General features: G+C 37.5%; 1 protein-coding gene across 1 annotated transcript in view; it reads left to right on the top strand.

The window, feature by feature from the left end:
• CCDC85A (coiled-coil domain containing 85A) overlaps window positions 1-25787 on the top strand; it is a 132601-nt gene that overhangs the window by 88810 nt on the left and 18004 nt on the right. Inside the window, exons 3-4 of the mRNA XM_015831352.1 lie at window positions 4087-4163; window positions 25374-25496. Coding sequence (XP_015686838.1) covers window positions 4087-4163; window positions 25374-25496 — 200 coding nt within the window. The remainder of the gene's footprint in view (window positions 1-4086; window positions 4164-25373; window positions 25497-25787) is intronic.

Raw genomic sequence — 25787 nt, 5'->3', positions numbered from 1 at the left:
GTGATTATAACTCATATATATGATTTAAAGTAAAAATCAAAGATTGATGGCAGATTTGCAAAGCCGTATATAGAGGGAATACACTTGTTGGAGACAAATGTAAAAATAAGGCCTTCAGTTAGATGTTCTGCTTGTGGCCTTTGAGAGTCATCCAGCTAGTTCTTATTGGAAACAGAATTATGGATGAAAATACTTGTGCCTGATTTATCCAAGCACTCTTAATGGTTTTGCCTACACTAGTATATCTTGTCTTGCCTGAGTGGAGATAGAGGTGCATCCCAAAATAGAGGGATTTTTTTTAAAAAAAAGCATATACAACAGCAACTACAGTATACTTATTTATAACATTATAATAAAACCATCAAAGGCCTTGATAAGTGTGGAAGGAGTGAATTGCCCAGCTAACCTTTTACCGTTCTGAGCATATAGCTAAATTGGGATTTGAACAAAAATATTCTAAGTATAAGTATTCACAAATGGGAGAAATCTATTGGACAAAGATGGGACATCTGAAGTATGATGGTGAGAGGGATCTGAAGGATATCAATGCGCCTAACCTTCCTGTCCATGCTTTAAGCAAGGTATGAGGCTTCCTTTTGCTTCCTTTCTGTTCCCACCATATATCTATCTATCTGTCTGTCTGTCTATGTCTATGTCTATGTCTATCTTTATATATCTATAGCTATATCTATATCTATCTATATCTCTCTATCTCTCTATATATATCTCTATATATCTACTGTATATATCTAAATCTATCCCTATCTCTATCTTTATATATCTTAATAATAATAATAATAATAATAGTAGTAGTAGTAGTAGTAGTAGTAGTAGTAGTAGTAGTAGTAGTAGTAGTAAAGTTGGAAGGGACCTTGGAGATCATCTAGTCCAACCCCCTGCTCAGGCAGGAAACCCTATACCATTTTGGACAAATGGCTGTCCAGTCTCTTCTTAAAAACTTCCAGTATTGGAGCATTCACCGCTTCTGGAGGCAGGTTGTTCCACAGGTTAATTGTTCTAACTGTCAGGAAGTTTCTCCTTAGTTCTAGGTTGCTTCTCTCCTTGATTAGTTTCCATCCGTTGCTTGTCCTGCCTTCAGGCGCTTTGGAAATCTGTGTTTCTCAATGCAGTTTCTTAACTTCTTGTTTATAAGAGGGACTGCTTCAATCCACAGAAAATGTATAAGAGGAAAAATGAAATAAAAAGCAATTTGTTAATTAACACTTATTGAAAGTTGCTGATGCTCCCACTTTTGTATAACTTATCATCTACTGGGGAGGCCAGGAGTGTGGGTGTTTCCAATACATTAGATCCATAAAATAGCACCAATATAAGGCCTGCTGAAAATTAAAACTGATCTTGATTGCAGGAATCCAGAGTAAACAGTGGGTGAGCCCAAAGATGAGGATTGCTGTAATGAAATTTTGCAGGCAGGGTATGCTAATTTTCAAATCATCAAAGTTCACCCATCACTTAACTGTGACAACTTTCCACAGCAAAGCACATAAAACCTTGGATCATTTCTTCCCCTGCTGTCTCAGAGTCCTATATTTAGCCTGTATTGTACATTGTATATTAATCACTTGTGTCAAACCACAATGGATTGCTACCTTGATCATCTGCAATTCACGTTCACTCCCAGAGTGAGGGCCTATTTAAATTTCCAACAAATTTTGGAATGGAAAAAAATGAAACCTCATTCATCACTGTTCCTTCTTATTTTATAGGTTGCTTAGCAGATGAGATAATGTGCGTATAATAGTCTAGTTTATCTCAACAGCAGCAGCAGCAGCAAAGTTACCTAAGATTGTTGAGCTTGTGTGTGGCCTTTCTGTCAAGATGACTGTTTTTTAAACAAGCAGTTGCTGTCTTGGTGAAAAGGAGAAATCCTGTAGCATTATCGAACCTATAGACTGGGACTGTAGTAAGGCTTTGTTTCCATTGAATAATATATCTTGTCTATTGTAATTGTTTTCAAATGGTTACCACTTCCTATTTTTCTATAGGTTTTGAGTATCTTCTGCTGTTTCTGTTTGAGGTTGAGGCTTTTGAGGCATCAGCTAAGTCTGCAATTAGAATGGAGGAATGCAATCACACATAGTCTGCTAGCGGGGGAATAGTTCAATGAAGAAACTAATGCCTCCTGAGAAAGATAATGTGGTATGGAAGATTCTCTATCCTTTCTTCCAAACCCATAATTTCTGCCTCAGTTGCTTCTCTCTGCCTTTGTAATGTCATTTTGTCTTCCTTTGTGTCTCTGCTGGGTTGGCTTATTTTGACATTTACAACAAGTCCAATCCGTTTATACCAGGGAGCAGGAAGATCAGAAGGAATGGAGGAAGGTATCTACAATGGTACTGGCATCTAGAATAAGAGAAGATTATATATTTCTTTAAATAATATTTGCCTATCCCGGGTCCTTGGTGGATAAAAATGCCAAATCCAGTTCAGACCTCTGGCTGACTGGGTGGCTGACTATAATAATAATAATAAATATTTATTACATTGGATCTGCACATATACTATGCCGATATACTGTATTATAACATCCTAGGTTCTTGGGAAAAACTCAGTGTGTTATAAAGCCCAACACCAGCTAAAGAAGTAGGAGTTCTGATTTTACATTTTTGTGAACAGATAATAATACATCCTGCAATGATACCTTTAATATTATTAAGCAACAATATCTGCATATCCTAGGTCCTTGGGATGGATAAAAATGCCAAATCCAGTCTGAATATTTGGCTGACTACTATGAACTATAATAAATAGTTTATTAAACTTGCGTGCTGCCTGACTCAACATCTATGGGCGGCTCACAATTAAAGAAATTGCAATAAAACCAATAAAAGATAAAAGATGGCAGATGAAGCTACCAGGTAAAAGTTGCTTCCAGTACTCTTTCTCCTCCTCTTCCTATTCACCATAACCCAAGAAGCCTCTGGGAAAGGATGAAAAAAGGAGCATGGGTATCAGATGTGGCAGACACCATCTTCTTGCTTTTATGTCTTACGCACTAAAGAAAGATGTGTAAATTAAAATAAAATTGAAAAACCTAAATTGTACATAGAGGACAAGTGTAAGGAGTAACACTTTCTGGATCCATTAGATGGTTTCTGCTCCACCTTCTAATCAGGCAATTAATATTCAGCTTCCATGAAAAGAAAGGATTTTTTTTTCAAAGATGTTATATGGGTTTGTGAAGGAGATTCATTTTATATATGTATATCCTTTGTAGTACATAGATCGGGATCCCCAAACCCTGGTCCGTGGCCTGGTGCCAGGCACTGGCCCATTGGGAACCTGTTGGCCTCATAAGTGGCAGGCAAGTGTGAGAGTGTGTGAAACTGCATTTGTGCAAGTGGCACGCACACGAAACCATCCCCTGTCCCCTCCCTGCTGCCGCTGCTGGTCTGCTGAGCCGGAACAGTTGTGGACCACTGATATAGATGAAAATGGAAAAATTATTTTGGAAATAAATTTATATAGAAGGGGATAATCAAGTGATAGTGCTTATTAATTTAATATAAGTTAAAAATTAATTTATATTTATTAGTTAATTTTCTTGTCCTGGAGTGCAGTCTTCAATCTCAAAGGTAAAAGAGGCCTTTAAGTTGTGCACTTTGGAATTAAAATAAGAGGACAGCAATTTGGAAGCAAATATTTCCATTTAAGTCTTCACAACTTTTAGAAAGTTTTGTTTAATTCTGTAGAATTCAAGACAGTATGTCACAACTAATAAAGTTCTGTGCTCCTCAACTGAGCACAGAACAAATTGAACTGCTCAACTGTTCTGAGTAGTTGAAAAACCCTTCAAGGGGAATCCAATACTCACCATCTCTGCTCTAGTTTATCAATCTGAGCATTTACACATATGGAAAGTTAAAAGTTTCATGGATACATCACATTCCTCTTTGTAGCCCATGAAAAAGAGAGCACATTTACTATATATTTTAGAGACAGTACTGTAGTTTTTGACGAAAACAAAAGCCAGAAATCTATTGGTGAGTAATTCTGGTCTTGAGTTTGCCAAAGCAGACTTCTTTGTATAATATAAGTCCTTTTCTTTTGTCTTTTTAATTTTAGAATCAACCTTGTCCTATGTTAGGCAGCTGGAAGCAAGAGTAAGACAGCTGGAGGAGGAAAATCGCATGCTGCCCCAGGTGGGTGATTTCTGTTGCTAGGCATACTAGTTTGTAGCTGAGGTCTAGAGATAGAACATTAATACTGATTTATGCCAAGGAATGGTTCACTGTGCTGCAGAGGAGATTGTGTGTATCTGAATGCTTTTTATATCTTTCATAGCTGGGAAGTTGAAGTGTTACCATATTTCCTGTCAGTGTCAGCATCCTAAGTGTTGTCTGGATCAAGGGGCTCAAATTCTTCATTGAATAAGCAATTAGATAAGGAGTTATATACAAAATATGTAGCTGGAATGGAATAGGTCATGATGCAGATGGAGTAACTAGGGCAGTGGTGGCGAACCTATGGCACGCGTGCCAGAGGCGGCACTCAGAGCCCTCTCTGTGGGCACGCGTGCCACGCCCCAGAGATGGCAACCGTCCCTCTTCAACCAGCTGCCCGCTAACTCGCTGAGGTCCCACATGGCCAGATGCATCCCAGCACCCATGCACTCACTGGCCTCTGTGTGCAGCGGCCGATGGTGTCAGGCAGCAGCCACCCCGGCCCCTGCCTCACCTTGCCCTGTGACAATGGCACCCCCACCCTGCCTCGCCTTGCCTCGCCTCACCCAGCAGGATGAGCCTCCTGCCCATCACCCCACCTGCCAGAGACCCCCTGGATCTCCCCCCACCCTGCCCGGCCCCAACAGGCGTCCCTCCCCACGAGCAACATTGAGGTGATCACACCCACCTTGGCCACACCCATCTAATCTGCCATGACCACCACAGCCACGCCTACTCAGCGGGCTACGCCTACCCAGTGGGCCACGCCCACCTGGCACCCGGCGATAAATTAGTGGGTTTTAGTTTGCGGTTTGGGTACTCAGTCTCTAAAAGGTTCGCCATCACTGAACTAGGGCATTTCAGTCAGAGGCATCCCATGATTTGTGGATTCATTATTTACCCTCTGGATCTATGAAATATCTATATTTCATAGTCATTGAGGAAAAGAAATCAGGGAGATAGACTGCTTAGTTGTAAGATGATTATGAAGGTTATTTTGTTAGGCAGTCTAATTGCCTTGGAAAATGTTTCTGGTACATGAGTTTCAATCACACATGTCGTGGAAACTTTACCATGCAATTCTTGCTTGTGCAGTGAAGTGTTGTATCTGGAGCATATAATAGTTAGGTAGATACAGTGGCAGTTTTCAGCCTTGTCATTTCAGTTATAGTCCAAATCCTTGACAACTGATTTAGCAAACAAACAATCATAAAGAAAAACAAGAATATTATGAGGTGCAGTATTCTTCTAAATTTTGCACTTAGGATACTGCTTTCCATCAAATATTCCCATACAACTACTAAGAAAACACACTTATAGCCAGGGCTTTTTTTGTCATAGAACGCCCAGAACGGAATTCTGGCACCTTTTTTGGATGGAACCTTGTAGGGTAGGCAAGGCGGGTTATATGACGTGTGTGAGTTCCGGCACCTTTTTTTTTTTTTTTTACATAAAAAGCACTGCTTATAGCTCAAGAAGTATAAATTCTGTCAAACTCTGGGCCATATGCTTACTTAACAAAGAAAGGCAACTATGATAATTCAGTGACTATAGTATTCTGCTCAGAGTTCTCTTTGATCTTGGCTTCCTAATAGTGGAAAAAGAGCAGGAGTAGCTACATGGAAACTCTCTCTGTCTCTCTTTGTGGGTATAGACAACAGTTTCCTGTGGGTGTCTTTATTGAACACTAATAGTTGTTGTTGGTCTCTGATTCACTTGAGGCAGGGAGTAAGAACTATATGGGGGAGTTAAGCAATTAAAGCTCTTGAATAATGGCTAGGCTTTAAAGAGGAACCTTCTGCATGTGCACTCAGTAGGAATTTTTTTTAAGAGGCAGTACCTATTAGGACATTATGTGAATATATGACAACATGGAATGAACTAGGACTATATTGAAACTCACATTCTCAAGAAGGATTTATATATTTCCCTTATCATTATCAGAACCACTGCAATGGATATCAACAAATTGGTGTATTGTGGGGTTTCCTTTTTTCAGATTGTGTAAGAACTGCTCAAATGCAGATCTCCTTAGTTTGTCTGGTTCTGTTGAGCTTGTTTTTACATAGATATTTGCATTTTAGAAAACGGAAATGGTTTGAATCAACTAAAATCTCTTATTAGGGCGTCTTTCCATTTAATGTCTCTTTAATGAGCATATTAGCATTTGTGCTTAGGGTAGTTAAGATTAAACTCTTTTTCACACTTCATTTTTTCAAGTGTTGATACTTTACTAGGAAAATCTCACTGGAGGTTGAAACCTGTTTTGCATAATAAATGAATGATTAAAGAATTCTGAAGTTACAAGCTTGCATGAATTCATCAGTCATTTTTCCCTCGTCACATTGTATGGAATATTTAAATGCTTGAGAAGTTATTTCAAAGTATCCAGATAATTGGTAGCCCTGTTTTAGAAATTCAAATACAGGTCTTATGCACATTTAATTATTTTTTTTGCAAAGTTTTTGATTATATTTATTTTTTCAGTGTCTGAAGAAGGGATTAGTTGGGAACAGAAATGGAAGAAGAAAATAAACTTTTGTTAGGGCAGACAAGACATGTGTAAAGTTGTCAGTTGTGGGGACTTGTGGGTATAGTTGAAAGCCATAGTATCTTCCTTGGTTTGACAAAAATCTCCTACCTCTTTTTTTGTCTAGCAACTCCTGAATTCTTACCAGCAAGACCCAGTGACAAGACACTGGCAATTGAAGTCCAAGTCATTTGGAGTATATCAGTTATGGGGAGGGATATTTAACTCCATTATTTAAGAAAAATACTGTATCTCCGAATATGCAAGTCATACATCATAAGTAAAGTGTCTGCTCTGTGGATTATGGAACAAAAATGGTAGATGCCCATTTCAACTTACTTCACAGCAGATTGGGAATCTTTGGGAAAAAGTGGAGGAGTACCAATGTTTTTGCTGCATAGAAATGTGCTGAACTTAATTTTCCATAACTCTGTGCTGACGGGTGATTTTTAGATTCAATCTAGACATTGCTTGATCAGAAAAATTGTGGTTGCCTTGTGAATTTGGGGGGAAAAGATTGTGCCTGTCTCTCATCAGCCATACATGTATTTAAGAATTTTTTAGTGGGAATTGATTTCCCAGGGCAATACTTATGAATTCCAAGCTACATAGGAATTAGGAGTACTGATCTGAATTGTCATAGTTAAGTCAAAGCACCAAGATACAGCAAGAAATATAAGAAATATTTTTTGACCACCCAGTGGTATTCTTTGCCACATACTGATACGAAGACTGTCCATGTGCTATATCATACATAGGTACCAAGTTGCACAGCATGTATGATATGCTTCCAAGTTCTTAGGTGAATTTACTCTGCTTCTAGTCAATGTTAGTTACATATGTATGCTATCCTTTATGTCCAGTTTCTTTTGCAGTATATTATTAAAAAAGCATACGGGAACAAAGACAATTCATATTTACTTTATATGCAACTTTCCCTAATGTATGTGTCTGTTTTCCCTCTTTATTTGCATATTAGTATGGAACTTTCTCCAGTCTGTGCATTTGTATATGTGATTGGGGTTTTTTTTTGTGTTAAAAAGTTAATTAATTAAAATGTGATCTAGATATTCTCATCCTACCTTAGCCCATCTGTGGCATGTTCTAAATGTATATACTACAATGATGGGCAAGGTTATAACTTAATATTTATGCTTCTAGTTTGTACAAGACAGGTTATTTATTTATTTTGACTCACTGGCCTTAGATGAAAGATTAGAATCAACAGGTTCTTGTAAAGATTTATATCAGTCTGCTGAATCCTTCCCTCATAAATTATATCAAAATGAATTAACAGATGCACTAAGGCACAGATAGGATCATTTTATGACACTGCACAAGACTTTGTGAATGTCTTATAGTCATTATGTCTTGGAAACAGTTTGAATAGGAGGCTAATATGAATTAGGTGGTAGGAATGGTTCCTCAAGAATCATTAGTCTTTTAGACCTGATATCCACCTTCTGTTTTGGAGTTTAAAAAGAAAAAAAAAAGTCCACTGCAATTTGTCTTTCCTTTCAATTCCATATTTGTGCTTAATGCATGCATTAAAAGCTTTTAATAGTCATATTTGAGATGTGTGTATTAAAAATGAATCTACAACATATTGCACTTCTGGTCAAAAAGCTTCTGACATGCTTGGCTGACTGATGTGATGTGACACATAGCGCATCATTCCTGAACAATCTATCTGCCCAGGGAAGAAAGCTGTCAAGATATTTGCCATTTAGTTTCTCTGAAGGGGAGGCAGAGTTTTTAATTATATTTTGAAATTAAAACCTTACTTGAGGCATAGAGAAGTAGCATTCGGTGATAAACCTGTCGGGGTCATAGGATAGAAACCCCAGAGACAGAGGAACAGCACAGATTGGCACTAAGCACAAGAAATGTGCCTGTCAGTTTTCATTTTTCACCCAGCATGTTGTACCATGACACACTTAATATAGGGGTGGGAGTTGTATTATTGGGGCAGATAGAAAAAATTGCAAGTGAAGCCAATTTTTTTTTTAAAAAAACAATAGTTTAAAAAGATTTCATCTTGTTCCCATTTGACTTTTGCCCTTGAATCTGTTTTTTTAATCTTCCAACTCATTACAAATTTTTAACTATATGAATACTACAAATATTCCTAAAAAGTATCACCTTTTAATAGAACTATGAACCAGCAAAATTATTATCAGGGCAACAGTATCTGAAGAAAATAAAAGGATTCCCTTTGTTGCCAGAAATATATAAGAATATGTTCAAGCACTTGAGAAATTAAATTCTCAACTTCCATGGCAACACATCCAAATAGGTTAAAGAAGAGGTACGTATTGACACAATATGCTTGTGCAGAAGTTAGACAGTGAATCAAAAGGAGGAAAATAATATTTTCACTCTTTGTGTCAGAGAAGGTAGAAATACATTTAATCATCATTACTGAGAATTTGATGTCCAATCTCTCTTTTTTAATGGTTTTGGTGTAAAAACTGGTTTCCTGATGGATCCTACAGAACAACAAGAACCCAAAACCCTCCATACTGAAAGAAGACCCAATGCAGGGGAGTGACTTTTATTGGCATATACCAAACCTTTGAGTGATATGGAAATCTTCTTCAAGCACAGTGAAAAGAGAACATATTCTGATCTTTATTGTATCTTCTGTCAGTAATAGAAGAGCTATTTTCTCTGGTTTCTCAGTTTAAGAATGGTCAACCAGGGGGATTATTTCCAGACTATTCTGGTCAGCTAGTTTAGTACAGTAAATGCCTTACAATCATCTTTGTTATTTGTGGCACCCCTGAAAATTAACATAAATCATCTTGACTCATTGTAAAATCATAGTTTGGGTGACTCTTGTAGATGTATGGGACAAAGGCACAGGGGAAGAACAATAATTTATCAATCAGTAACTATATTTGATCTTGAATAAAAGACCAAGAAAAGGTGAGCATATCAGAGTTACGCATTTCCATCCATTTGAACATAGTTTGCGCAAGAAGACTTTAGGGTTTACAATAGTGGCGAATATCTACAGCTCGGGCGTAGGATGAGGGTGAAGGTTTGTTCTCCGAGCTTGTGGGTTGGTTTCCAAACATTTTGTTACCAGGCTAGGTAACATCTTCAGCGGCGTTTAGGGGATGTCTGTGTCAGTGCTGTTCTATTTATAAGGGCTTCAGGAGTGGGTGTGTCAAGTAAGGGTCTTGTGATCACTTGACAAACCCACACCTGAAGCCCTTGTAAATAGAAGATCACTGACACAGACATCCCCTAAACGCCACTGAGGATGTTACCTAGCCTGGTAACAAAACGTTCGGAAACAACCCACAAGCTCGGAGAACGAACCCTTCACCCTCAGACTTTAAGATATTTGCATTTTATTTTGTAAGAAATACTAAATATTTATAATTCTTTTTCATAATTTTGATTCTGTTGGATTGATGAATATTGAGATTGCAGGGCTTTTAATGGGCTAATTTGTTGTGGGGTGGGTGGGTCATCTTATTGTCTTTTGCATTGTGTATTTTGGCTTGATTCTGATTTTTTTCATAGTTGAAGTTGGCTTTTAACAGAATGATGTTTCCGTAATATAGTTACTTTTTTGTTCTGTTCCTCCTGTGGTAGGTTAAGATTCAAGATAGTATTGCTAACTTTTAGACATTCATTATTTTCTGTTTTAATACCTCTTCCATTTTCAATTTCACTCTGTTCTTTTGTTCCATTAGTTTATCTGAATTCCACCCTTCAATTCAGCCCCTCCTGCTCCTTCTTAAATCTTCTTTTTCACACCTAATTAAACTGCTAGCTAGAAAGTAATATCAGTCTTTTCTATAATACTTTGTTCCTGATACTCTCTAGTGGCGGCGGTACTTTTAAAAGGAAAGTCTCCTTGAAGTCAAGCTTTATTCCTGGTGTCTTAATAGCATGTTTTTAGATATTTATTGTATAGTTTCGTTTTTTATTTGCCTGTAAGCCGCCCTGAGTCCTTCGGGAGAAGGGCGGGGTATAAATTAAAGTAATAAATAATAATAAATAAATAAATAAATAAATGTCTGTATAGCTTTCATGCTAATAGTGGGAAACTGGTTTATTACTTTCTTGCCATTACCTCCTTCTTCCAAGTTCAGTCTTCAGCAGTAGAATTCCCTGGAAGTCCTTTATCCCTGTGCCAATTATGCTGATCCTGCTTAGCTTTTAAGCCAAACTAAGTTAGACAGAAGTGGCTGTTAATCAGTTTGATGGTTTAAAAAGAAACATGCCACATGTATTTTATTAAAGATATAGTATATAATATGATACCTTTATAAACTGACTTTTAAGAAATATCAGCTTTAAAATTGAGATATACTATTCACCAGGGCTTTTTTTCTCGGAGAAAAGGTGGCGGAACTCAAACCTGGCCACGCCCTCATCAAACCCTAGGACCGCCCCTTTAGAGAACAGGAATGCAAGTAAAATTTGGGAGGGGCTATTTCCGGTGCGGCCGGCCCGGAAAAAGGTGCCGGAACGCGGTTCCGCCGCGTTCCGGCTGAAAAAAAGCCCTGCTATTCACTGAAAAAAGGTATCAGATAGAAATTGAATAAACTGCCCCTAGCATTGTATTTCTTCCTCTTCCAGAGAAAAGTTTATGATGACTGTTTTAAAAAAGATCTTAGCCATAGTGCCACTGACAAAGCCAATCTATAATGACAAAATAATACAGTATTCTTTTTCTGACTGCTACTACATTTTGCTGCCTGTGGAAACTGGAGATTGATAAGAATCAATTTAATTTGCACAGAGCTTCCTTACAACAGCAGTCAAATCAGTAAAGACTTCCTCTCTGCTTTGCCAAGAAGTTGCAAATTCATCAGTTAACAAGAAAGGTCCACTTAGAAACTGATTTAATAGTTATCTTTACAATATGGCAGTTTTCCATGGCTTGGGTGATGGCCAAGGCCATTCAGCCATGACAATTGGTCCTAGAAATATTTAGGTATATTTTCTTTATTGCCAAATGTAGACTGCTAGTTCCAGTTACATCTAGGCTGAGAATTCATGGCTGATGTTTTCAAATAGCTGTTTATAGGCTCAAAATGTTGATAGGTCTAACTCTTGATCTCTGTCTTAGAGGTCCCTTCAGTTTTTTGCTTAGCATTGTACTATGAGTAGTATCTCATGACTGGATTCAGTGTCTGTATCTTCCACAGTTTATCCACTGAGTACTTTTCTGGGGCATTAGGAGGAATTATAAGAGAGACCAAGCACATCTTGAACTCATGATATGTATTGCATTCAAATAAATATGCTGGTGACTGGATATCACCAGAGGATGCAATATCTAAGATCTTTTCGAATCTACTGTCGGTCTTATTTTAAAGAACACTAGTCTCTAGCAGAGAACAGGACACAGCAAGGGTATGGAATTGTGGGCAGGGAGAGATTGGGAAAAGTTTAAGAGAAAATAGTTCAAAGTTAAATGTATTTATTCAACACCTCAGAAATTCAAGGGGCATTGCAAGGATTCAAGAGCAATACTTTGGTACATGTCTGAATTTTGCAACACTATTAAGTGGTTGCAGCTCATCCAAGTGAAGCGTTTGAGTGGCTAGTTCTTGAAAGGCTGGATTTGGATCCCTATGTATTTAATTCTTTCTGTGGTAGCATATTAGGTTGCCATCATAGTTTTCTGAGGCATTCTATCTTTAATAGCTCTGCGGCAAATAAATATAACAAAGTACTATCTATTATGTCTGTACTTTGGCCAGCTCAGGAATATGAACAGCCTCTTTGATGCAGGTTTTATTTTTAATGGGATAACAGACTTTAGTTTTTTAAATAACTAATTTAGTAATGGACCCACGAAAGAGGAAATGCCAGATATCCTAGTGGAGGAAGTATCAAATGCCATAAAATCAATGAAAAATGGCAAAGCTTCAGGAAATGACTATGTTACGGTTGAAATGCTGAAAGCTGGTGGTCACAGTTTACACAAAATACTAGCAAAACTATAGGTAAGATGCCTCAGAGAAAAAAAATACCTAACTCATGGAAAAATGCTGAAGTGATTTTTGCACACAAGAAAGGGGCCCAAGATGATTTAAAGAACTATCACCCAATAAGTTTCTTTCAGTCATCTATAAGGTTTTCACTAAAATAATAGCAAAAAGAATATTAAGAACATTAAATGATGCACAGCCAAAAGAGCAGGCAGGGTTCAGAAGTGGTTACAGCACAATGGATCACATCCAGGTTATTTAGGAAGTCATTGAAAGGCACAACAAATACACCATGCCTTTGTACATGGCTTTCATTGACTACAAAAAGGTGTTTGACTCAGTATTCCAGCAAGCACTAATTAAAACATTGCTCAACCAAGACATAGATACTGCTTATATAAACTTACTACAATTAATATATGAAAAAACAATGGCCACAATTTGCCTTAATGTTTTTAAAGTGAAAATGAACATAGAATAAAGTGTATGACAAGGCCTTTCCTTTTCTCAGCTTGCCTTGAAGAAATATTTCGCAAACTAGACTGGGCAAAACATGGAATAAAAATCATGGCGCTCATTTAAATCACTTAAGATTTGTGGATGAAGTCGTTTTCTTCTCACAAGACCCAGAAGAGCTACAAAGACACATATAAGAGCTGCACAAAGAAGGAAAACCATTTAGGTTAAAAATAAACCTGAAAAAGAGCCAAGTTATGTTTAACAAATTCACCAAAGAAAAAAAATATATATATCTGGATATGTAGTAAACCACTACATATACCTTAGCCAATGGATCTCAGCGGAAGGTGATACAATAAAGGAAATTGAACTGCGTGTTAAATGTGGTTGACAGGCATTCGGCAAGCTAAGCATAATTTTCAAAAACAACCTCCCCCTATGCCTGAAGAGAAAAGTTTTTATCAGTGTGTGCTACCTCCTCTAACATATGCTGGTGAAACATGGACACTAACCTCAACATTGATACAAAAGTTATGAGTGGCGCAAAGAGCTATGGAAATATACATGCTTGGCATTACAAGACAAGATAGAAAGACCTGCAGATGGATTAGAGTATACAATATCATCAAGAGAGTAAAAGAAATGGAAATGGGCTGGTCACATAGCAAGAAGAACTGATGGCAGGTGGACCAAGGCAGTCATAGAATGGATCCCATTTGATAAAAAGTGTCTATGAAAGAGACCTAAAACAAGATGGATTGACGACACCAGCAAGTATTGCGGGCCCAATTGGCAAAAGAAAGCTCAGGACCATATTAGTTGGAAATATTCAGAAGAGGCCTTCATCCTGCAGTGGATAGACAATGGCTAAAATGATGATGAATTTAGTAATGCATAGAATCAGAAAATGAGGGATATGGAGGGGACTACAAGGAACAACCATTCCAACCCTCCTCGGTGTGCAGGAAAATCAATTAAACCATCCTTGAGAAGTGACTGCCTTGCTTCTTCTCCAAAAAGGGGGAACTCAGAATCTCCATAGGTAGATTATTCTGCTGTTGTACAGACTTAACAATTATATAGTTTTTCCCTTATATTTAAACAAAACCTAGGTCAATTATTTCTGACTTCTATATCAATAGAAAATAGCTCTTGGTCATTTTCTCTCTAGCACCCTTCGATGTATTTAAACACTGATACCATGTCTCCCTTCGGACTTCTTTTCTGTAGACTGAACTTTTCAAGTTCCTTCAGGCTGTCTTCACTGGGCATATCCTTAAGTATCATCTCCTCCTATAAAAAGATGCTGAAATTCAGGGGAATGATATCCATAGCATTCTCTTTTCCCACTGAAGTATTTATTTTCTCAAAGGAAATTAGATTTGTCTCACATGACCTATTTTTGACAAAGCCATGCTGACTTTTAGCAATCACAGTATTGTCTTCAAAAGACTTTACAAGTGACCCGCTCCATTATCTACTCCAACATCTTTCCAGGTATTAATATTAGGCTCACTGACTGAGAATTACTGGGATGCTCTTTCTCCCCCTTTCTTGAAGAAGAGAACTATTTGTTCTCAAGTCTTCTAATATTTCCCCGGCAATTTAGGTTTCCTAAAAGGAAATTTTCAGAAACCCTTACACAATGGTTCTTGAAAAACCCTTACACAATGGTTCTTGAACTAGAGGTAATTACTTCAAGGATTTAATTTGGGCATATCCTGGGGATAATGGAGCAATTTACAATTGCTTGTTTGTTGTCAAGTATCCACTTTGGGACAGCTGCTACCATGACATTTGGGTAAAATAACAGTCTAGTTTTGTGGGGGTAATGACATTATTCAAGCCTGAGAAAAGTGATAATTGGGTAAAACAGTTAAAGAACTACTGCAAATAGTTTCTTCCATGTTGTAAGATGTACTTCATTGGGGCATGGGACCTGCAGGCATTCATATTAATTAGATCTTAACTGACCTCCCCATGTCGTGTATATTCCACCCCCCTCCCCTTTGAATATAAAGACAGGGGCAAATAAGAGTTCCTCTTTATTCTCTTTGTGATTTGTTAAGATTTCTCCATTTGGAGCAAATAGTAAGCCCACCATTTCTTTTGTCTTCCTTTTGTTACTACTGTTTGAAGAAACACTTCTTCAATTGTAAATTGCTCCATTTTCCCCAGGATATGTCCAAATTAAATCCTTGGAGTAATTACCTCCAGTTCAAGAACCACTATATTATGGCTTCTGGATTTTGCCTGGCTTTTTAGCTTTATTTCATTTTGTACTTTTGCTTTCCTAAACTCATTTCTACATATCTGAGGTGAATCTTTGCAGACTGCCTTAGTCACTAGCCATTCCATTTCCAATTTCTATTTCCCCAGAGTATCCTTCTTTAGTCTTAACTCCCTTGTGAGCTGATTTTTCTTCCTCATTAGTATTGAGACTGTATGGTCCTTAATTCCCTTTTCAAAAGATCCCAGCCACTTTTGCTTTAAGCTTTTCTTCTCAGACAGGGATGATTATAGTCACTGTCACAACATGGCCTTGTCAAATAAAATTGAATAATTAGTCATTCCTGTGCATGTGATTTTACTGACTTTGCAATTTTATGAGAATGAAGATGGCATTGTATGACAGAGGGAAGTAATTTGCTTGAACAGTAAAATACTTGTGGACTTCACTTTATATTGGATTTATGCAGAAGTTGCTATGCTGGGACAGCATAGCCCAAGGAAACTTCAGAAACACCATTCTAATTACAGCTGTTGATTTTCACTATCCTTCATTTGTTTTCTTCACTTTTCCTTTAGTCTTCTCTGCCATTCTCTTCAGCAGAACCATAACTGGCAGGAGATATCCTTCTGGATTAGCAGCTCCTGCTTGAAAAGCAGGTGGCAGCCATGATTAGGAGGGCATTTGCCCAGGGTCACCTTGTGACCAGCTGCACCTATTTCTGGATTAGGAGATCTTACTCATGGTAAACTCATGGAATACATTACTGTAATATGCTCTGTGTGGGGCTTTCCCTTGACAAGCATTTGCAAGCTTAAACTCATTGATAATGCAATGACATAGATACTTTTGAGCATTCCATTGGTCCATGAGCTTCCCAAGCTCCCACTGGCTTCCACATACAATTCAGGAGGTTGGTCATTATCTATAAAGCCCTGCGTGGCACAGGGCAGGCTTTTAGGTGTGTATCATGTATGTGTTTCACTTTGAGAGCAGGCAACTAAATTTCATTTTTGATGTGTGTCGTCGTGCCCACAGTAAAAAAAATGACAATAAAGGTTATCTTATCTTATCTTATCTTATCTTATCTTATCTTATCTTATCTTATCTTATCTTATCTTATCTTATCTTATCTTATCTTATCTTATCTTATCTTATCTTATCTTATCATCTTATCTTATCTTATCTTATCTTATCTTATCATGGGACCACCTGTCTCTGCTTACCGCATCAGATCTGGTAGGATTGGCATGTTGTAGATCCCGTCAGCTGCCTTGTGGGATTTAGGAGGTGTGCCTTATTTGTTGATGTAACTGCTTTGTAGGACTGCTCTCTCCCAGAAATCTGAATGATCCAGACCCAGTATATCTTTCATGTGGCATTTACAGACTTAGATATTCTTTAGTGAGTGAACCCTGCTGGTTTTTTGGATTTGATCTTTTTTTTACCATATCCTTGGTGAGATGGGCAGCTTTAGTCAATGAATTCATTAAAAATCTTCTCTAATGATACATCCAAAGATTTCTCTAATGGAAGAGGGAAATGGTTTTGATTTTCAACAGCATAACAACCTTCCCCCATCATTCTTCTAGAAGTTGTTGGTCATGTATACTTCTCAGAACTGCTGGAGATCTTGTTGCTGCTCTTTTGGAGAACTGGATGGCCCAGAGCCAGAGAATACCAAAACTGAATGTGCCAACTGCCCAATTCTCCTATTTTTATTTATTTATTTGTATCCCACATTTATTATTTTCACAAATGACCCAAGGTGATGAACATATCCAACATATCTTTCTCTTCCTATTTTCCCACAACAACCACCTTGTGTGGTAGATTGGGCTGAGAGAGTGACTGGCCCAAAGTCACTTATTGAATATCAGGATTCAAACTGTTAACGTAGCTATGCAGATAATTTGTTTCTTTTCTCATTCAATTTGTATAGCCCACCCATCTCATATATGAGAAGTTAAAAATATTAACATTAGGGTGATATTAGGGTGAATGATATTTTAGGATGGGTGCCTCAGCAAAGAAGGCTCCCCCCCCCCCGTTCCATCAAATGACATTCTTTTGTGGACAGAACCTGCAACATGCTCTTTCTGCTAGACCCAATGGGATGGGTAGACGTGATTAAGGAGAGATGGTTCCTCAAATAACTTGGCTTCCATGCCATGTAGGACTTAAATTGTAGAATCTTAAATTGAACCCAGAAGCAAACAGGTAAACAGTGCAGTTTGTGGAATAGAGATCTAACATCTTTTTATCTAGGTAGTGTACACACACTAACATTTCATACCAGCTGAAGTTTCCAGATGCTCTTCAAAGGCAGCCCCATATAATACCCCTTTTGAAGACTCAGTGACTTCCAGAAAACCCCAGAGAAGGACATAGGATTTCTGGGTGGGCTGTGGATTCACTAGAACAGTCCCACACTTGTTACCACATATCCTAAAAAGACCAGGAAGCAAATTTTGGAATGCCTCATTCTGAGTGAAACTATAGAGAGAAATGAGGAAAGGGAAGTCAGAAATAGATTTCCTTCTTTCCCTCCCTCCTTCCCTCCCTGCCCTGAAAATCTTTGGCAAATCAAGTGCTGAACCCTGTTTCAGAAGGTGAGGAAGGTGGCAAAGCCAAGTCATCAGGACAGCCCTGCCTCCCTCATGATAAAGTTGATTGGAACATCTCCCTTTAAAATACAAAATAAATTTATAAGGGAGTCAACCAGCTGATTTCAAAAAAGCAAACTTCCAAAATTATACTGCAAGATTCTATTCCTGAAAGACTTGGATCCACCCATTTCTATGAACCTTCCACTGAACATGCATGTGGCAGAGGTTTTCCTTTGACTAACAATATCTCTGCTTCCAATGTCTCCCCTTCCTGAAGCTTTTAAAGGGGATAGTGGTTCCTGAAGGTTTTAATAGAGTGTTCCCTGGAACTGACAAGGAGCTATTCCTATCTGGCCACCATATTCTGTGCCTCCCCTCAGGTAAGATTTGTTTAAGAACCCCCAGTGGATGTCCTTGTGATAGCATTTGTTTCATCATAAACAAAGATTGTGCACCAGCCAGAGTCAGCTTACGTGAATGGGTGGCCATAGAAATTTAATAAATAAATAAATAAACAAATAAAATGAATGAATGAATGAATGAATGAATGAATGAATGAATGAATGAAAACTGATATGATGTGGCACAGAGTTCCTGCAGTGCAGAGCACATGAGGCAACAATTTTAGCATGAGGATTTCCTTGGTTACTTCAATATATGTCACAGGTTTCAGCCTTTGGATTAACCAGCTATTTCTACTCATCCTGCCAGAACAGAGGCATATGAACAAACTAGTCAAGGCAGCCACCTTTATAAGAGATATTAATTATTATATTTTTATAAAAACCTTTTTTTTTTACTATTGGGTATTGTGGCTTGAAGAATTGAAAAGCTCCTGATTTAGGCAAGGACATTCTCACCTCAACACTAAAGTCTTTTGCTAGGCTGGGTGAGGGAGGTGGTAATAATGGCAGGTGTTATCTGCAGAATTCATCTTTATCTCACCTCTTATTAGGAGGAATCTTACAGATAAGTAGGGGTCCTGTTTGTTCTCTGGTCTTCTTTTGCCATAGTGTGAAAACAAGAATGGATCAAAATCTTAAATGCAGCTATGTTTAGATGAACAGATAATAGTGATTGCTCTGGCTTTTATAACCATCTAATTCTTTTATGTTATTTTTTATTTGGAAATATTTTTTAAAATGAGAGATGTTTTGAGAATTGGATTATACAGGTGTTTTTTGCAGTTTAAACTTCCTTTTATTTGTGATAGTGGGATGTCTTTGAAATAAATACCAACAAAATTGTATTGTATTCAAATGAACTTACATTGAAATAACTAGATGTAGTAGAATTAGTTTTAGATATTTTTTATTAAAATTTGCCTTAATTTTGCTCTTGATTATGACACAGCTGATGACGCTGGCCATGAGAACAGCAACAAAATCAAAGCCCTCAAGGAGTTTAATTTTCAGTAGAACAAAAGAAGCTCTTATTGCATAATTCTGATTTTATCTCTGTATTTGAATTTTTGTCATTGTTCCAGATACATTAATACTGATTCTTTTTCTGTGTTTGTTTGGTTTCCAAGCTGTTGAAATTTCCTAAGACCAGTTTGCAGGCACATAGTTTATTTTGACTGTCCTAAAGGTTAAGCTAGTTACGGGAAGGAAAGGAATGACATTAAAGTTAGGATGCCAAGTTGACCATCAGGACACAATATGTTTCGTCAGCTGGCTTTTTCTTTCTTTTACTGAGATTAAAGAGCAGAAGCTGTTCCCAAATGCATCCTCCAGTGCCAAATGAGCAATAGCTGCTGGGTAGAACCAAGCCTATTGGAAAATCTCTTAAGGCGTGCCTGTCCTCAGGATACTGATGTACTCCCTCCTACTCTCTGGGTTTTGGCTGTTCTTGCCTGTCAAGGGGAAATTGCTGGGGGAAGTGGCAGCCAGCCTGACATTCTCTGAAAGAAGCAAGATGACAATCGAGATACCATCCAAGACAATGAATTGGGCACACAACATTGGGTTTTGCACTTATTCCAGCCCTTATTGAGTTACAGTAAAAAAAAAAAACCACACATTTTTAAAAGAGCAATGCTTCAGAGCTGGAGAAATGTTTATTTTTACTTTTGATGGCAAAGGCTTTAGGCTGGCTTTTCTTAAGCAGTGTACTGGAGAGCTGTGAGACATAGTAAGTTAATGAAATGCAGGAAAGCTCAGTTTGAGTTGAATATCTCTCAAGAGTTGAGGCTTCCTACTGCCTCACTGTGTGATTTACTACAGTAGAACTGGGATTGTCTCTTTCCAGTCATCTTCCACTGGGACAAGTTGCATCTGCATATACTGACTGCACAAGGATCTTTCAGTTTGCATCAAATTGACACTTCCTCCTTGTTTTCACCCACGTGCCTGATATTGTGCAGTTCATAGGTAATACCTTCTGCTGCTTAGTTAGCTGAGCACAGAGAAGAACCTAAGAACATGAATATGAACCAATCAGTACACATCCTCTATTTCTCAAATATACTTGTCAAGTTTACTACTTCCAATGCTCCATTAATTCATAAAGAGTACATAGAAACAAAAACTCCCAAGAGAAGCAGAAATAGTCATACCTCCTCTTGTGAATTTGCCCTCATATTTCTGTGTCCCTTTGTGTGGTGATTTGCAAAGTAAATTGGCATATCCACTACATGGGCAATGCAGTCTACAAATTGCTACTGGGAGCTTCTCTTCATGGTGCTATCAGCATGGCTGATAAAGTGCCTTTTCTCTACAAAGCTTGTGAGTGTTCACATTTTCTGCTTTTGAATTATTTCATGTCATTTGAGACCTTATTTCTCAGTTTAGCTAGGAAAAATGTGAGCTGATGGGGAGAGGAACTAATAATTTTGTGAAAGCACAAGTGCTAAGTATCTTTCTCAGATTAGATTGATATACCAATTATGAGACTATTTAGAAACATTTAGAGTTACTGCATCTGTCCATATCCTGATAACCACTGCAGTATGCTTATGAGGAATTGTGATGAAAATAGCCTAGAAACTGGCACATTGGGGCCATGAGATTGTTAATGAGGAATACATGAATTGTGCTGATTATCAGTTAATTACCAGCTAATTATCAATGATGGGAGCAGGAACGACTTGCAATACCTGCCAGCTTCCTCATTCACTTTGTTTGTGGGATGCCAAACAGGGAAGGTTGCAAAGGGTGATCACATTACTGTGGGAAGCTGTAACTATCCTAAGTGCAAATGGTTGCCAAGCACCCAAATCACATGACTCTGGGAGTACTGCAGCAGTCAAAACTTTGAAATCTGGTCATAAGTATCACTCATTCAGGATTTGGTCTTTGAATGAGGGGTTGTTCCTAGGTCTACTGTATTGGGATCTATGAATGTATCACATTCAGTATTTTGCATTAGGCTGCTGGCCCATTGCTCAATTTCTCAGAATATTACTCCCTCCAACTATATTGAACTAACTAACATTCCCATAATCCTTAGCTAGCATCAATCTCTTACTGGTTAGTAGGTATAGGACAGCAGTTAAAGTTTAATGTATCTGGAGAACAGCAAAATAGAAAAGACTGGTATTAGCATCAGAGAAAGAGGGGGAATTGCCCATTACTTTCTAACTGGGATTCTTTTAGCTGGAGCTTCTGAGGTTTAATTGCTCCTAAATCTGGAGAAATACTGCTCTAGCTTAAGACTGAGGAAAACATAATTAACTTTCCAGAACATATAGTATACTCAGACATAATCTGAGTTTTTAAGTGTCAGCTCTAAAGAAATGAAAATGATTTCCTTGAGTGCTATTATGACTAAACTGTTGCATAATTTTTTTTCCCTGTCAAAATTTCCCTCAGGGATATTTATCTGCTTCCAGTTTCCTGATCCCTTAAAATGGCTTCAGGTAACTTAATGGTAACAAGAATTAGATATAATTTAATAAAGAATTGCTTTATATTGTTATTAATTAGCCTCTGTCTGCTGAAGGAAGGAAGGAAGGAAGGAAGGAAGGAAGGAAGGAAGGAAAGGCATTCCTCAGCTTCTTCCAGTTATATTTTATGTCATTCGTGCCTTAGTCAATTCCCAGTTGGATTATTGCAATGTACTCTACGTGGTACTGCTCTTGAAGACCATCTGATTTCAGTTGGTCCAGAACAACAGCCTCAGTAATTTTGGGCATGGATCATTAGATCTTGTAACACCCCACTAGCTCCCAATAGGCTTCTGGAAGCAATTCAGAGTGCTAGTTATCACTTTTAAAACTTACTGGTGAGTGCCCTCTGTCTCCAATGGTATCTGCCTATCCCTTATGTTCAATAGGGCTATGCTCTAGGTCTCTTCTCTGAAACAATGTCACCTTATTAGACCCAGAGGTATGCCTTCTTGATGGTTATCCTTGCCCTTTGGAATGACCCTCCCCCCACCTTTAGAATTGTTTTAGTTCTATTTAATGACATGTCTGGTTTTTCTTCTATATTTTGTTTAATTGTTTTGTACGCCTCAACCACCACAAAGAATCATGTTGCTTAAATTAGGCATCCATTTATATTTTATAAATATATAGGGAAAACATATAAGGACATCCACAGAATGTCTGGTCACAATTGCCCAAGAAAAGAACTAGAACGTTTTATATTGTATAACTTTTGGTATTATGCCAAACGGGCTTGCTATTTAGCAAATAAATTAAAGTCTTCCTGAAGGCAAATAATTTGATAAATATTACTGCAGCAAGTATTGTTTAAATAATAATTCTAATAAACATTATTATTACCTTAGCCTGGAGAGTACAAAGTCATGTAAGTGTTGATAAAGTGATGTGGTCTGCATCTGAAAGGGAATCATGCAGCCTTTTAATATATATTTTTAAAACCACATATTTTTTAAAAAATATCTTTCTTATTGCTTTAGTATCAGAATATAGAAGTATAAGGATTAATTATAGATAGTGCTTTGGCACCAAACTTGTATTGATCATCATCAGCTGGACTTTAAAAATGATGAATCTTTCTCTGCAGGTCATAAGAGTTACAGATCATCTCTCGATTCAGGTTTAAGTGGTCCTTCTGCTACCCAGATTTTGAACAACCATTGTAATTATTCTCCAATAGGTATTTGGCCTAAACTTAATCAAACTATTCTTCTCTTGTTCCCCATAAAAAGATTATTATTTCATTATGGAAGAGATCCCTTTCCCTGTTTATATACATACATATACATACATACATACATACATACATACATACTTTTATACATATTTTTCTTTTTTAACACTGAAATTTAACTAGCATGTACATTCCTATACTTGTAATTTTAGTTGTTTTGACAGTGCTTCAAGTGTATTTGTGTGAGAGTGTATGCGACTGATGTGGGAAATGTCTGAGTGAAAGGCAGCTATGATACCAATTTTAGGAGACATTTATACAATATTATGATAGCTCACCATTTTGCAAATTTCTTTGGAGCTCAATTCAAGTAGAATTTGAGCATATTTTCTGCCTTGTGGGGGTTTGACAGCAGCAGTAGTGAATAGTTGACATGTTGAGGGCAATGCTGTGGGTGAAAAAGTCTTGACTCTTCGACCTGCCCCTTTTGTTTCTACCTCTCTTCTCCTGGAGTGCATGGCAAAGTATCTGGCTACATTGGTATAATAGTTTGCCACTTCCATCATCATCTTCCCAGGGTCGGGTGGGTGGAAGACAGCATGTGATAGAAATGAAACTCTCTCACAGCCTGAGAATTTATTCAGCCATAAACTGGGCATAATAGAGATAACAAAAGGAAAATCAACTCTGTAACATATATCTGGCCCCAATAGCTTTGAGATAGATGGCTAGAGAATATCAGCCTTACCTTGTGATTTAAAATGAGTTTTATTAAAAATAAGAAAAACTTTGTTTTAACTTGCATAATAAAATGCCTAAGCAATTGGGTGGAATAAGGCATTTACTACTTAGGCAAACTCCTGTAAAATGCTGTGGAGATAAATAGGGACAGAGCTAATGGGCAGGAGTTAAATTCAGACAGGTTTAAGATGTTCCAAAACTTGCAAGAATTGAGCTTGCACAAAAGCAAACTGTTCATACAAAAACCAGAGGCAAATTTCTGAACCCTTTTGAATATTCATTATTTCTGCATAAATACAAACTAAAATGTGATCTGTTCTCCACACATGTTCTAAAATTAGATAGAGAAGCCAATTAAACTAGTGAGTCAAAATATTACATTTGTTCATTCATTCATTGTGGAAAATTATCTCCCCCTTGGCCTGAAAAAAATGTTCATTCTGACTTAAGACAATCCTTAACTAAGATTGTTTGCTCCTTCCCCTCCCCCACAACTGTTTCTCCTCAGTATTTTAATTAAATGGCAGGGTGGAGGAGAGGCAAATCTGGTTGATAATATCACAAGCATCTCTGAAGAATCTGATCCGATTTGATTTGGTTGTGACTAGCCAAGCTATTATTACCTTCCTTGCAGTAAGGATATTTTTAGCATTTTACCAAAGCAAATGGCTGGATTAGGTTGCCCCAGCAACTGCAGTTTCACCTTGAACTCCTTTAAACACCGCAGGAAGCATTTTGAACTTTATTTTCAGAGGGATTTGTGTAAAACAAGTAAAATCATTGGAAAATGGAGATTGTAATCAGACATTTTAATGTACAGTGTGTAGTTTACTAGATCTGAGACTTTTTCATAAACCCATTTCCCTTTTACTGATAATGATGGATACCATATCTTATATTAATACAGTGTGGTCCTGTTGTGTTTGTGAAAATAAAACACTGGGTCTGAATTTCATGGAGTCAGCTGTGCTTAAATCTTGTGAAAATTAATAAGGCATATTAAATTGAACTTGGTTGCAGTAGGATTTAAAAACGTGCTGTAATTTGTATTGGACTGAAGTTAGAAATTTTTGTTTCTAAGACTAATGAAGTCTTGTTGTTATCTGTAGAGCTTATAGATTAGAATGTGGTCTTGATGAACAGTGGGAAGATCTGTTACCAAGGAAGCAATCAGATAAATGTAATTTGAGCCCATATCAAGAAAGAGATTTATATAAATGACCCCTCCCCAATTCTCATGGAGATAAAAGAAGGAGGAAAGCAGATTCAAACTTCAAGGTTATTATGCTACAACTGTTCTAATAAAAGTAGCTTTAGGCAGACACATCTGTTTTTTAAGCTGGTCTATCTGATAGGGCTGACACTATCATGATATGACAGAAATATGTAGAAACTTCACCCAAATACCATATTTATGAGGGCCTATGATACACGTTTTAGAATTGTATGAGTGTGTGTGTGTGTGTGTGTGTGTGTGTGGATTTTGTATTTGCCCAATGGGAATTAAAATAAAGAGAAAGGGTGGGTATGGGAATTGTTTTATTTGATTAGCTTGGCCTACTTTTTACTATTAAATAGCTTTTGATTTTTTTTTACTAAGGATCCCATTAGGATGCCATCAGAGGCAGATGGGAATGTCTGTTCTCCGAGCCATCCAGCTAGCTTCAATGAACAGGCCTCCTTATCTTCTCAGCAGCCTGAAGCGATGGTTAATGCCCTCAAGGTAACATGCCTTGCTGTGCTTGGCATATATGCCAAATCTCCAACTTGTATGTTCTGTAACCATCCATAATCCATTGTTTTCAAAGCATCAGCATATTTCATAGGAAAACATAATAAACCCTAAATGCTAGTTCTCATCTCTTACATGTTATTCACAAATCATTATTTATTATCTGTCTTGATTTGGGTTGTGAACTAGTGTGTTCTGTCTTCCAAGCTTGAAAGGTTTGCATTAGTGAGTTACAAAGGGCCTTGTCTTTTCATCCAGACATCATATGGATAGGGCTTTTTT

Source organism: Protobothrops mucrosquamatus, unplaced genomic scaffold (genome assembly GCF_001527695.2).
Source record: "Protobothrops mucrosquamatus isolate PMUCROS unplaced genomic scaffold, P.Mucros_1.0 scaffold_256, whole genome shotgun sequence".
In the NCBI taxonomy this organism is placed as follows: domain Eukaryota; kingdom Metazoa; phylum Chordata; class Lepidosauria; order Squamata; family Viperidae; genus Protobothrops; species Protobothrops mucrosquamatus.
This window is presented reverse-complemented; position numbering and strand designations above follow the sequence as displayed.